At 44.8% G+C, this 13647-nt stretch overlaps 1 protein-coding gene across 4 annotated transcripts in view; it reads left to right on the forward strand.

Moving 5' to 3' along the window:
- Nucleotides 1-13647, forward strand: part of tnrc18 (trinucleotide repeat containing 18) — a 47376-nt gene extending 33729 nt beyond the window's left edge. For 2 of the 4 annotated variants that reach the window (XM_051386803.1, XM_051386804.1), the window contains 13 exons: nucleotides 357-536; nucleotides 975-1438; nucleotides 1886-2020; nucleotides 2714-2855; nucleotides 2953-3070; nucleotides 4153-4228; nucleotides 4318-4426; nucleotides 4818-4934; nucleotides 5395-5538; nucleotides 6577-8396; nucleotides 8527-8763; nucleotides 9124-9198; nucleotides 9507-13647. In XM_051386803.1, coding sequence (XP_051242763.1) covers nucleotides 357-536; nucleotides 975-1438; nucleotides 1886-2020; nucleotides 2714-2855; nucleotides 2953-3070; nucleotides 4153-4228; nucleotides 4318-4426; nucleotides 4818-4934; nucleotides 5395-5538; nucleotides 6577-8396; nucleotides 8527-8763; nucleotides 9124-9198; nucleotides 9507-9713 — 3824 coding nt within the window. In that variant the 3' untranslated portion in view covers nucleotides 9714-13647. Of the gene's footprint in view, nucleotides 1-356; nucleotides 537-974; nucleotides 1439-1885; nucleotides 2021-2713; nucleotides 2856-2952; nucleotides 3071-4152; nucleotides 4229-4317; nucleotides 4427-4817; nucleotides 4935-5394; nucleotides 5539-6576; nucleotides 8397-8500; nucleotides 8764-9123; nucleotides 9199-9506 lie in introns of those variants that run through there. The other 2 variants (XM_051386805.1, XM_051386806.1) reach the window with 2 other exon arrangements.

Raw genomic sequence — 13647 nt, forward strand, 5'->3', positions numbered from 1 at the left:
CATGTGGTAAATCCAAATTTTTCCTCTCTGTATCTTGCTTACACAGCATTACAGTGTGAAGGCAGGCTGCAGTGGTTTGGACAGTCTATCTCCTCTCTCTCCACTGTTGTCTCTGATCAGCCTACGTGTTAAGATGTGGGATAGTGTGTGTGTATCCGTGTATAACTCTGTTCATGTAAAGTTTAGGCTGCTGTATCCTTTCACACAGGGCTTAATTCAGTCTTGTCTTTGTCTTGATCTCTATGGTGACTTGTGTCCAAAGTCAGTAGAAACAATAGGAAAAGATTTTAACTTTGGCCCAGACCCACACTGCAGCCACATTCATGTCTGAGCTGAAAATGTTGTCTCTGAAACAGGAACCTCCGAGGAGGATGACGACAACAACGAGGATGAGTCCGATTCGGACGATGATGGCGGCTGTGAAGAAAGCGGGCTGGGTCTGTTGGCCAGGTTCGCGGCAAGCGCGCTCCCTGTCAGCTCCACCCCATTGAGCCTTCTCCATGATGGCAAACACCGCAGCAGGCAAAGCACTCTGGGTAAAAACACAACAGATAGAAATGTGTTTCCTGTGACTGAGCATCATGTCTGAACAAATAAACAGAATGATTTATTTTTCTTCATTATTGTATTTAAACAAAATGTTCTCTGCTCAAACTGTTCTGCTTTCACTAATTTCACAGGTTCCCCTGAAAGCGTTGCGCAGTATAATTGTAATTTTTTGTGGTTGAGCAGGTTCACCGCCTTCTTCAGGATTGTTATTGATTTATAGTTAAATATCCAATCATTTCTAATTGTCACATCAGGGTGTGTGTAATGATTCAGTCCTGAATTATGTATTAGTTTCAAATTGATCAATAGTCCTATTCACAGGGTTATTGATTTTAGAGAATCTAACACCTGAGTTTATTACTAGTACAGTGTGTGTGAGATTTTAAGTTTGAGTTTTTACATCATGTGGCCCTCTCCTCTGTCAGGGTCGTCAGAGTGCGAGTGGTCTGACTCTGGCTCGGACCTGCGGCTAAGGAAGTTCCCCTCTCTGCTGCACGGCAAACGCTCTGCCCCAGAGCTCCCCCTGTTGCCCCCGGTAACCCGCCGCATCGACCAGACCAGCCCCACCAAGAGAGATGAAGCGCTGCCCATGAAGCGCAAGCCCCTGCCCAAACCTCGCCCCTCGCCCCGGTCCCCGCGGCGATTCAGCTTCGACCTCCCTCCCAGCTCTGGCGTTGGAGGCTTCAGTGAGGACGAGGGCTGGACCCGACGACGCAGCGAGAGAATTTTCCTCCACGATGCGACCATGTCAGCCAGTCAAATGTCTGTGCCAGCCTCTGCTTCCTCCAGTCAGAGCTCTTCCTCCAGCTCAGCCCCACCTCTCACCCCGAAGCCGGCCTCCAGACCCAAACCTGCTCCGCCCGGCAGAGAGGGGAAAGATGTGGTGAAAGTACGTCAATAATTCATCGGGTTGTTATGCACCAACTGACACAAGCCTAAAAAACAAAGACATTCCAGTCTTTATTCTTTCTCCTCCTCTTTGCTCCTCTTCCTTTTCTTTTCTGTTACTGTTTCACTCCTCCCCGCAAACTCACATCCCTTTGTCTCCCTTGACACCTCTGTGTGTGAGAGTGTGTGTGTCAGAGTGCCAGCAGGGTTTCCTAGTACTTCAGTCACTGCAGCACTCCCCTGCTGTCTGTGTCGTGTTGCTGACAAGAAAGGACAACTGCAGGCAGCCTGGCAGCATCCCACCCTCAGTGTGTGTGCGTGTATGTGCGTGCGTGCGTGCGTGCGTGCGTGTGTGTGTGTGAGAAGATATAAATCTGTCCAGTAGATCCTCAGTGCCGTAATTCATATGCATGTTTTAACTCGGTGTGTTGTGACTTTTGAAAACCAGAAAAAGAAACTGAAGGACTCTCCTCTGCCCGTGAGCCCGTCCACCCTGTGCAGTCCAATCACAGACAGCCCTGTGCCTCTGAGCCTCAGCCCGTCACGCAAGAGCCAATCAAAAGCCAAGACCAAGGCCAGGGAGGTCAGTGGGATGATGGATCAGCTGCAAAGTCATTATGGATGTGAACTTAATTATCCTGGCAAGGACAAAACCAGAACCTTTTAGTTGTTATACCTAAATGTGCGCACACACACACACACACACACACACACACACACACTCACACACACACACACACACACACACACTTTACTTTCTAGCTCAACACATTCACACACAATAACAATAAGTCTCAAGAATTTAACTGATAGCTTCTGTTGTAATTAACACTGCTTTGTTCTGTTAGCGAGAGGAAAAAAGTAAACCTCCTGTATCGTGTGATTTCCGCCAAAGTGTTGTGCATTGCTCTCCATCTGCCTCCAGCCAAAACTCTGGTTTGTTTTGGAAACACGAAAGGCAGCTAAAGTGTGTGTGTGCAGAGCTCTTTGTGGTGGTGGAACAGCAGAAGAAAATAGTGTATTTGATAGCATAAGTGTTGTAATATGTTGCTGTTTCACTTTGAAAAGTTAATTTGTGGTGTGTCAGCCTGGTTGTTTGGTGGGCTGCCACAAATTAACCTTAAGTAGCAGGATCATTTCATCATCATCATCATTTTTACCAATTATCATCTGGGGGTTTTCGAATAATACATTTCAGACAGTTGATAATTTTTCCCTTAATTTCCCTTGGATAATTAGTGCTGTGAAATCAAAGCCCTTCTGTGTGTTTTTGCAGCCTTCCAGGGGAGCGGTGAGCCGGCTAATGGAGAGCATGGCGGCAGACGAAGACTTCGAGCCCAACCAGGACAGCAGCTTCAGCGAAGACGAGCTCCTCCCACCGCGCAGCAGCAGCGTATCAGAGAGGTCCTCCACACCTGGTCAGTGCACAAAGACACATCTACCACCGCTTCCAGACCTGGGCCGCACTGTAAATAATGATGCACTTATTTATGGCTTGTGTGTTGTTGTGTTCAGCTCCTGTGCAGTGTGTCCTGGATAAGGATTCTCTGGTGGATGGACTCAGAGTTTTGATCCCGATGGACGACCAGCTACTGTACGCAGGCCACGTGAACACTGTACACTCCCCTGACATGTGAGTGCACACTCGCAGCCATTTAGAGGGTAAAAAGAAGTGATGGTGATTTATTTGCTGCCTTTTAAAAGTGGAAACACACACATCTGTTTGCACAATTAAAAACTGCAAATCAATCAGTGTGCTCCAATTTTCTTTCCTGCTTCACTGTTTGCTGTCCTTGATTTGAGAAGTACTTTATTCAGCTGCACATTGCTGGAACATATGTGGAGAATCCCCAGACATTTAGACTGTAAGGGGAAATATTGTTAGCATCTGCAGGTAGAAACCACAGTGACCTGTTTGCTTGCTTTGTTGATTCTTCATATGCTCAACATACTATAGAGAGGGATTTAAACTGGTGACTGAATACTTCATATATATATGCAGAAACACTCTCTATACTCTTAAAGAGATAATTTGACATTTTGCTAAATACACTTATTTGCATTCTTTCTGAGAATTAAATGAAGAGATTGATATCACTAAATATTAGCTTAACTTAGCATTAAGACTGGAAGCAGGTGGGAACAGCTAACCCAACTTAATTACTGTTTTCCCACTTAGGTCTTGATGAACAAAAGAGATACAACATGTTAATTAGTGAGTCTTACAGGTGCTGGTAGGCAGATTTTGTTACCTTTGGACAGAGCCAGGCTAGCTGTTTCCCCCTGTTTCCAGTCTTTATGCTAAGCTAAGCTAAGCAGCTGCTGGCTGTAGCGAGTGGTATTCATCTCCTCATCTAACTCTCATCTTAAAAATAAAAATCCCAAAATGTCATTGTATTCTTTTAAACATGCAAAAACCTGCATACACATGAACATGAAAAAACATGAAGCTTTTACACTTAGATCTCATTTTGGTCATTTAGCTGATGCTGAAATCCAGAGTGGTTTAATTAAAAGAAAACAAACAGACTAAAGCCCTGTTCAGATGGGATTAATATTCCAAGGGGGATGTGGGTGTTAGCATTAACATTGTAGCCAGAGCCAAAGTACTATGTATAGCAGTAGTAAAAAAAAACAACACATTCCCCGGGATGCTACACATCAGAGCATTTAGGATCCAGATGAAGATACCGTCTCACATTACCTCCTTTGCAGATACAGTGTGGTGGTGGAAGGGGAGAGAGGGAACCGACCACACATCTACTGTTTGGAACAACTGCTGCAGGAGGCTGTGAGTAAACTGGATCATTCACTGTATACAAATAATGTAAGTGTGTGTGCGATGCTGACGTGTAAAGGTTCTTCCTTCTGTACGGGCAGATCATCGATGTGAAGCCTCCATCAGTGCGCTACCTCCCAGAGGGCACCCGCATCGCTGCATACTGGAGCCAGCAGTACCGCTGCCTGTACCCTGGCACTGTTGTAAACGGTACAGCGACAGCACGCAAACACACACACACAGCGACCACTTACATGATTTGTTTCATAATCCACTTACATGGACAATTTAATTGTAGCTGGCAGCAGAAACAAATGTAAAAGATCTTAACGTGCTGCTCCTTCAGTATACAACACAGCAGTTTATTACTTTGACGAGCTGGATGGTAATGGGAACATAACTGGTCTGGGTTCTGTTCTTATTGAACACTTTCAATTCAGTGAGCTTTATTGCAGTGAACAATAGGAATCAGTATTGCTTGAGTGACTGAGCTGTGAGAGTTAAACTAATCGAAGCACGTGTTATAACAAGTGTTTATAATGTATAAAATGTGCCAAAATAAAATGTCCTCTGCTCACTTGTGACTTTTTTTCCCAAACAGGAAGTTCAGATATTGACGAGAATGATGATCTCATCACGGTGGAGTTTGACGATGGCGACACAGGCCGCATCCCCCTCTCCCACATCAGACTGCTGCCGCCAGACTACAAGATTCACTGTGAGCGCACGCGCCACACACACACACACACACACACACACACACACACACACACACACACACACACACACACATTCCAGTACATCTCTACTCTAAACTAAAGCCTGGTTTGGACTTGATGAGTGTCCACATCAAATATAAAGAAGGTAAATAGGGCTTTCAAAAGGAAGCAAACAACACGGATCACACAAAAATGAAAATATTTGTTGATCACATAGCTCAAAACACCTTGTTACACTGTTTTTTTCTCGGTGGGCACTTTTGCTTTATGAGGGAGTGAACACTGCAGAGTGCACACACTCAAATACACAGTGTCCAAAATAGCCACTAACCTTGGCTCCATTTGAGAGGTTGAAACTTTGCTGGTAACAGACAGCTGTCATGATGAAAGCATGGGAAGCAGGTAGGTTAAATTCTTAAAATAAACCCTAAAGCCTGCTGCCTCTGTGCTTCTGTTCAGGCGCTGAGCCGTCCCCTGCTCTGCTCGTGGCCAGCTGCTCCAGGAGGCGAGTCCGCAAATGCAGCAAAGAGGCCGGTACAAAGCCAGAGGAAACAACTCCTAAGATCAAAGGAAAACCTGGTCGCAAACCCAAACCCAAACCAGGTGAGCTAATCAACCCCCTCCCTCAGGAATAATTAAAGTCCTTATCAGTTTGTTGTTGCTTCAGTCATCTTTGCTTCACTTACGAACTTCTATCACCAACCCACCAACCTGCTGCTTATACCACTACTAGATAATATTCTCTAATTCTACCTGACTATCTGTAAAATAGTTAGCAGAAACAATGATTTTCATAGAAATGATTGAAAGTGTCAAATCTGTTAGAATTATTAAAGAAAGAAAAGGTTTCCCCTGGGAGGTAAAGAATAATGGAAGGGATACTTTAAATAAAACCAGTGTGCTGTACATTAAGTACTGCCATCACTTTTGCTTTTATTAGAGATATGCCACCATTTTTCTTCTTTGAGTAATTCCATGGGACCAGTACAGAACATCTCCTCGCGCACTGGAGCCAAATGTGTCGTCATAAATAAGAGATGGGTTATACATTATTTGGCTCAGTGCTCATCGTGGACGTGCAGTGTGTTTCTCTTAAGAGTGCTTTACCTATACATTTAAGACAGTTGGAAATGGGCTTTGTTTATGTTGATTATTAGGAATAATAATGCATGCAGTTTGTTGCTGTCCCCATTTCAAAATATTTATCATAGAGAGCATTAAAGGCTTTTTCTTTTTAAAACAACAGAACCAACAAAAATAGCTCAAAGCTCAGACAGAGCTTTCATCAAACATCTCATATTTGAGCATGGCTGTCATCTCTGATGTCAGTTTAATGAATATGCTAGCTCAAACAGCTTCGTAGTTGTTCTGCAAAGCTCAGAGTCTATTACTCTAGCTGTAATATATGGCATGTCACATGTCTGATCTGCTGACGCTGGCCTTGTTTCTACTGGGTAAGCAGTTCTCAAATGCAATGTTTTCATTTCAGAATTGTTTCCTTGCTGATTTGTCTGCCGTTCTCAGCATGTGAGGCTGCAGACCACAAAAATCATGAAGCCACACAATTTTAGCGTGCTATTTACAGCATAGTCTGCCCAGAAAAGCAGCGTTGTTAAAGTCTTTCCTTGTTGGTTTTTCCAGAGCCCTCCATGACCCCAGATGGCCGGGAGAAAGCTGATCCTCCATCGTCCTCCAACCAGCCAGCAGAAAGACAACAGGCTCCAGCCAAGCCTTCCATGGACAGGACTTCCTCTGTCCAGAAGGCAGCTCAGGAGAAGCCTCGGCCTGCATCCCGGCCGACAATGGGAAGTCAGACAAAACCGGCCCGCAAGAGCTCCACCACGTCCCCCGCAAGCAGCCCTACCATCCCCAACCCAGTACCTAGGAAGTCCAGCTCAGCCCAGCCTCCTCCTCCTAAACCCTCCCGCCCTCTCCCTCCCTCCCTCTACCCCTCCACCTACGGGAAGGTCCTGACTGTGGATCTGTACAGCGAGCCCAACCTCAGCTCGTACAACAGCCAGCGCAGAGAGAGAGAGAATACCAGCAGTGTCAGTCCCACCACCAACAGACCCATGTCCAGACCCAGTATGACAACATCATCTACTGCATCCAAGCAAAGTGCTTCATCCACGCCCAGACCCACTTCTGTTTCCACACCCAAAACCAAACCCTCCTCTGACCATCACAGCGGCTCCAGAACCAGCCTCAGCACTGGACTCATACCCAGTCCCATCTCCAGGCTGTCAACAGGCAAACCCGGGTCTTCACTAACTCCCAGATCTTCATCATCTTCATTGTCATCGTCATCTGTCCCCAGACCTAAACTGAAGTTGCCGTCCGATCAGCTGTCCTCCAACTCAAGACCCAGCCCCATCTCCAGACCCAAGACCAGCTCAGGGCAGAGTGATGTGGGCTCGGTGGTGAGGCGCAAGCCCGTGTCTGCAGAGCCCCTTGTGAAGCTTGACCACGAAGGTGTCACCTCCCCCAAGACAAAGAAGACCAAGGCTCTGATGTTGCTAGAGGGTCGGGGTGTCAGACGAGATCACACCCCCATCACCACGGCGACAGCCAATCAGAAACCGCTAAAGGCTAAACCGAGACCTCCAGATAGAGAGACTGGCCCACCAGAGAAAGACTCCACCTACAAAGCACCGATGCTGGCTAAGGAGAAGGCAGAGAGTCGTGGAAGTGCTGGCAGAGTACAGGAGATGGACCAAAGAGAGGAGAAGGGAAAAAAAGAGGAGAGAAAGGAGGTGGAGAAAAGAAAGGAGAGAAAGATGAAAGAGGAATCTCAGAGTAGCAGCAGCTCAGAGTCCGAGGAAGAAGGGGAGAAAGGGAAGGTGAAGAAAAAGAAGAAATGCACCTCAAGTTGCTCTTCCTCCTCATCGTCCTGCTCTGGTTCCTCCTCATCTTCGTCATCGTCGTCCTCTTCCTCATCCTCTTCGTCCACTGATGACTCCTCCTGCAGCTCAGATGAAGAGAGGACCCCTACGCCTCCGCCAGGTCCCGTCTCCACGCCTCCAGTACAGGACAAACCGAAAGAAGAAACAAAAGAGGAAGAAGAGGAGGAGGAGGAGGGGGAGGAGGAGGAGGAAGAAGAAGAAGACGAAGAAGAAGAAAAAGCAGTGAAAAAGGAGGTGGATGTAAAAGTGGAGGAAGAAGAGCTGTCTCCTCCCTCAGAATCTCCATCCCCGTCAACCTCCCCGACTCCTGCGGCTCCTGCTAAACCTGCTAAACCAGCCACCGGGAAGGGCTCCGGGCAAAGGGGTCGTCCCCCAAAACCAAAGCCCAGCGGAGGCGAAGGGAAAGTGGGGAGACCAAAACGGAGAGAGGGGGTCCACCTCCCCACAACCAAGGAGCTGGCTAAACGTCAAAGGCTTCCCAGTGTGGAGAACAGACCCAAAATTTCTGCTTTCCTTCCAGCCAGACAACTTTGGAAGTGGTTTGGGAAACCCACTCAGGTGAGGAGAAAAATCACTCACTAATAAAATAATTCACAGTCAAATTTTGAGAAAAACCTTCTGTATTCGTCCAAATAGTGCTTATTTTCACTCTGTGTGACCAGCCTGTCCTCTCCTGACCCCTCCCCAGAGACGCGGTATGAAGGGCAAGGCTAAAAAGCTCTTCTATAAGGCTATTGTCCGAGGCCGAGAGATGATCCGCATCGGTGACTGTGCTGTGTTCCTGTCCGCCGGGCGGCCTAACCTGCCCTTCATTGGCCGCATCCAGAGCATGTGGGAGTCATGGGGCAGCAACATGGTGGTTAGGGTCAACTGGTTCTATCATCCAGAAGAGACTAACCCCGGAAAGAAACTCACTGACAAGAAGGTAGTAATATTAAAACCAGTTCTGTGAAGCGATTTATTAAACTGAAACTGCTCCCTAGAGCAGGAGGGCTGCTCTTTGAACAGTGGTTGTCATTGTCAGATGATAAAGCGCATTCCCAGAATTTTGTCAGTAAAAGATCATTTTGTTTCTTTAATGATTACATCGGAATAACGGAATGTCTTATTTTGACAGGTATTGAATTTCAGGAAATTCTGTTCATGAAAGGGGAATTAGTTAGTGCAATCTCATAACTAATAAAACCCTCCTACAATGTATTTCCTCATTGCAAAATAAAGTGCTACTGTATCATTAAAAAAGTGTTATGACAAGCTTTTTTACTAAGACTTCTTTGCTCTCCAGAACTGGGATCAGATGTGTGGTCAGTCTTTGCCAGCAGCTTTACACTCTTCCATCCAAAGGAAAGACTTCATGGAGGTAAGAAAATACCAATTTAGTTCAACTCTGATCTTCATGCTACAAATCCCAGGTGATTTTATCATAACCACAGTAGTAGTAAAAGCTTATCAGACAAGTCTAAAATATAACGGAATATGTCAATAAATGATGCTGTTAGTTAAAAAATGAAAATAAAATATAAATCTTTATTCCTTTAGGCGGTGGGTTTTGGTCTTGCAGCATATTTGTGGCTTTCTTGCTTATCTGAAATCACAGATAGCTAGAACACACAGAACACCAGCCTTTCTAGCTAACTTTCTTCATAAAAACCTCTGTCTCTGTCACAGCGCGCCCTCTACCAGTCATCTCACAGCGACGAGAATGACGTTCAGACGGTCAGCCACAAGTGCCTGGTGGTGAGCGTGGAGGAGTATGAGCAGATGACACACACGCGCCGCTACGCCGACAGTGAAGACCTCTACTACCTGGCCGGCACCTACGAGCCCACCACCGGCATGATCTTCAACACAGACGGAGTTCCAGTCATCTGCTAGGCAGACGCAGAAACTCGCCGCGAGTTGCTGAAACCAAATGACCCAACTTTGGACCTCACTAAAGGAGTCTAACCCAACCTGAGGTCTTTCCAAGTCTAATCACTGACCTTCATTCATGATGGATCTTTCACAGCCGTGACTCAGTGGATTCAACCGCTCTCTGATACCATGTACACTTCAAATGGACTGTCATGAACAGCTACTACTACAGAAACGGGAGACACTATAGACAGTATTAAAAGGAACAAGTCTCCTGGAACATTTGCACACACAGACTCCATCAACACATACCGCTCCGCTCGTTGTGTTCATGGGAAAGTATCAGAACACGCATGAGCGGTCTCCTTTTACATGTAAATACATCCTTCATGAACACATACCTACACTCACACATGCACAGACACATGTAAATACTCACCTCCATGTAATACACACACAGTTATATAGAGGAAAATATGAGTGTTTTATTTTCATGTAATAGATTTATGTCAGAGTACTTTTTTCTAAAGAGGTAAACAGTCGAGAAGCTTTAATGAACTGTGAATGATGATATGAGAGAGAGAGAGAGAGAGAGAGAGGCCCGTTCCTGTCCGTCCGCCCCGGCAGACAGACAGACACACACACCGGTGATGTGATGTTGTGATTATGATGTTGCCGTGGTGATGTTACAGTCATGTTACAGTCATATAAATGTATCTACAGAACAGCAGGAGCGACAGATAAACGCAAAGAGAGAACGAGAGAAGTAGATAGTCCTTCCATTGCTGTTCAACAGAAAGCACTTAACGAAAAAAAACACTTAAAATCTACCCTCCTTTAATTTAACCCCTTCAATTCCCCTTGACAATCCTAACTCGGGCGGGTGAACTGTCCGTGTGCTACTAAAACTTCTGACTCCCTCAGAGACTCAGGCCTAAAAGAGAGAGGATGGAATCTTGTACTATCAAAAACTCATTTTCACCTTTGAGTTCCTTATCTTAAAGGAATAAAATCCACTCTGAAAACACTTAAACACTATAAACAAAAACAGCTGCTGTTGACGTATCTTGTATTTCGTTGTTTTGCACTGAGGAGAAATAGACCCCAAAGGAGGCGGAGACTCCAGTTTCTCCACCCGACAAAAGCCTCAGCAGAGAGACCCAGCCCAGCTACAAGTTGTAGCTGGTGTCTAGGGGATGCTGAAAAGCATTCTGGGAAACGTAGGAAACCTGTAAGAAAAATGGGTAAACAAGACAACAACACTTGATCACAAAGTGACTCCATGAATGCACTGAACAAGAGCTGATGTATTAACAGTGTAGGAGTCCCAGAGGGTGGATTTTTCCTTTTTTTTTAAGGTGTTTTCAGGGTTGTAAACGTTGCAGTCAGTCCAAGATGCATCAAGGTCATGGCGCTGATAGTCAGTACGCAGTTGCCAGCACTGATTAGATCATGAACATAATTCAATTTTAACAGTCATCTTCCACAGTTTGGCTCCGTTCATTTATTTTGGCTGCAGCGTTTTCAACCTCTAAATGTCCTGTGCTAGATGTATTTTAATTTCCTTTTGCTTCAGCTGCTTTATGGACATTTATCTTAGCCCCATTTGAACACATGCCGCCCCTCCAAGCAATCATCTTTGAAATGAGTGCACTTTGAATGAGCTCCGCTGCAGAGGAGACTCTGTGACTGGGAGTCTTGTACGTCTTCCTAGAGTATTTACTAAACCCCTCCCACCGCTCCCGCTGCCTTTCCTCTGCATGACACCCCTTACACACAGATACACAAACACACGCCACCACGTCCCTTTTTTACACGTTCTTCTTTTCACCTCTCTTAGCTGCTTATGAATTTTTTCTATGTGCCTAGTTTTAACCGTTTTTTAGGGTGAGACTGTTGAATGTCGTGCTCAGGGTTGTGAGCGTTTGGGCGGCCTTTACTCTCCTAGGCCTTATATTATGATGATGATGATGATGATGATGATGATGATGATGATGATGATTCGTCAAATCTCACAATGGTCCCCGCCCCCCTTGAGGAGTAATCAGATTGGTATTTTCCTCAGTCTGCTGATGTTGGGAAACACCTTTCTTCTTTGTGATTTATAGTTTAAACAACCCTCCGTTCCTGAGCTCCTAACTCACTAAAAGCTACACTATTGTGTATAGAGTTTGTACCAGTGTCTATATACAGTATATAGTATACTGTATATGTAGTATATATCTGTGATTATCATGTTGATTTTCTTGTATGTTTCTTACCACGTTGCCCTTTCTCTGCTTTGCCGCAGAGATTGAAGATTGTCTTGTTGATATTCAATAGGTTTAATATTTTCTACTCTTTTGAGATCTTTTGATTATGTCTGGATTTGTCTGATTTTATTATAGGATATATCTGATTTTTACTCACTCTGAGATGGCTGCAATGCTTCTGGAGGACGACCCAAGATGTTAATGTTGTTAATGTGACATTTTCCTGACGAAAGGACAAAAGACGTCTGCCAGTATAGCAGCATTTCAGTACAGTACAGATAATCCAGACATGATAGCCGCCCAGTAAATGAAAAAGTTTGATTATGTGCTGCTAGTCTATTAGTATTGAAAGTGGTTGACCCAGGTACAGAGTGACTACATGTGCTGAGATTACTCGTTTTATTGTTGCCAGAAAATCTTATCTGCTTAAAGCCCCACCTGCTCCTCAAGCTGCTGCTTGAAGGTCCCTGCCTGAAGCTCACATTTCTGCGGACAAAAGTTCAAAAGTTTTTGAGTGACAGTCGGCCAGAATGGATCTCCGGCTGGTGTCTCAGCCGTGGGAGTGTGATGGGTATACAGGTCTTACCGGTGTTTGCAGAGTGAACAAGTTAAAGTGCCCGTTATGAATGTTTGTTTACCCCTGGAGCTGCTAAAGCACTTTTTTTCTGTCTGTGTGTGTGTGTATGTGTATGTGTATGTGTATGTGTATGTGTGTGTGTGTGTGTGTGTGTGTGTGTGTGTGTGTGTGTGTGTGTGAGGGCGGGAGACTGATAAGACATCACAGTCTTATCCCCTGGTGTTACACACACATTCACACACATTCACACACTCACACACCTTTGTAACCATTTAAGGTGCGTGTTATTGCCTTCCAATCTATATTTGCCCCCTATCTCCATCCAAAGCCCAGCCTTAGGCCTTCAAACAGGGTCCAACACACACACACACACACACACACACACACACACACACTTATTGCCCACTTCGCCTTCATTTTCATTTGGTGTCATATGTTTTCAGAGCCTGACTTTGTATATGTTCTTTTTGCCACCGTTTATGTTTTACTTTGGCTTGTCTTACAAATTTAGTTTTTGCTGTGATTTAGTTTTTTAGCTCGGTATATTTCTTTTGCATGTTTCCGTCATTTTCTTTTCTTCCCTTGCTTCCCCTCTCTGAACAATCGTCCACGCCTCTCAAGCAATACTGCTGACAGGCACTGGGAGCTAGCTGCTAGAGAGAGAGAGAGAGAGAGAGAGAGAGAGAGAGAGAAATGGGAAAGAGGAATGAGGAATGGGAGAGAGAGCAAAAGAGAGAATGGAGAGAGAGAGAGAGAGGTGGACTGGAGGCTGGTTCTTCGTCTGCTGTTCCTTCAGTATCGTTATCGTCCTGTTACAGAAAAAAAAGATTATTTTGAAAATAAATAGAAAAATCATCTAAGTTTTGTAAATGATCCTTCACTGTCGAGGGGAGAAAAAACTATCAGAATATACTTTGTACACATGTCTAATCTTGTAAAAATGCAAAAAGAATACATTTTAGAGATAAATCTGAAACCAGATATATTCTGTCACCCTATACTGTATGTGTAAGGAACTGTTTTTTTTTTTTTTTTTTTACAGACAGCAACCACGTTTATCAGTTTCTTTTCAATTGTTTTAGTAACTCAATATTTTATAGTTAATCAATAAACAGATGGAACTGTA

Source organism: Dicentrarchus labrax, unplaced genomic scaffold, assembly GCF_905237075.1.
Source record: "Dicentrarchus labrax unplaced genomic scaffold, dlabrax2021, whole genome shotgun sequence".
NCBI classification, from domain to species: domain Eukaryota; kingdom Metazoa; phylum Chordata; class Actinopteri; family Moronidae; genus Dicentrarchus; species Dicentrarchus labrax.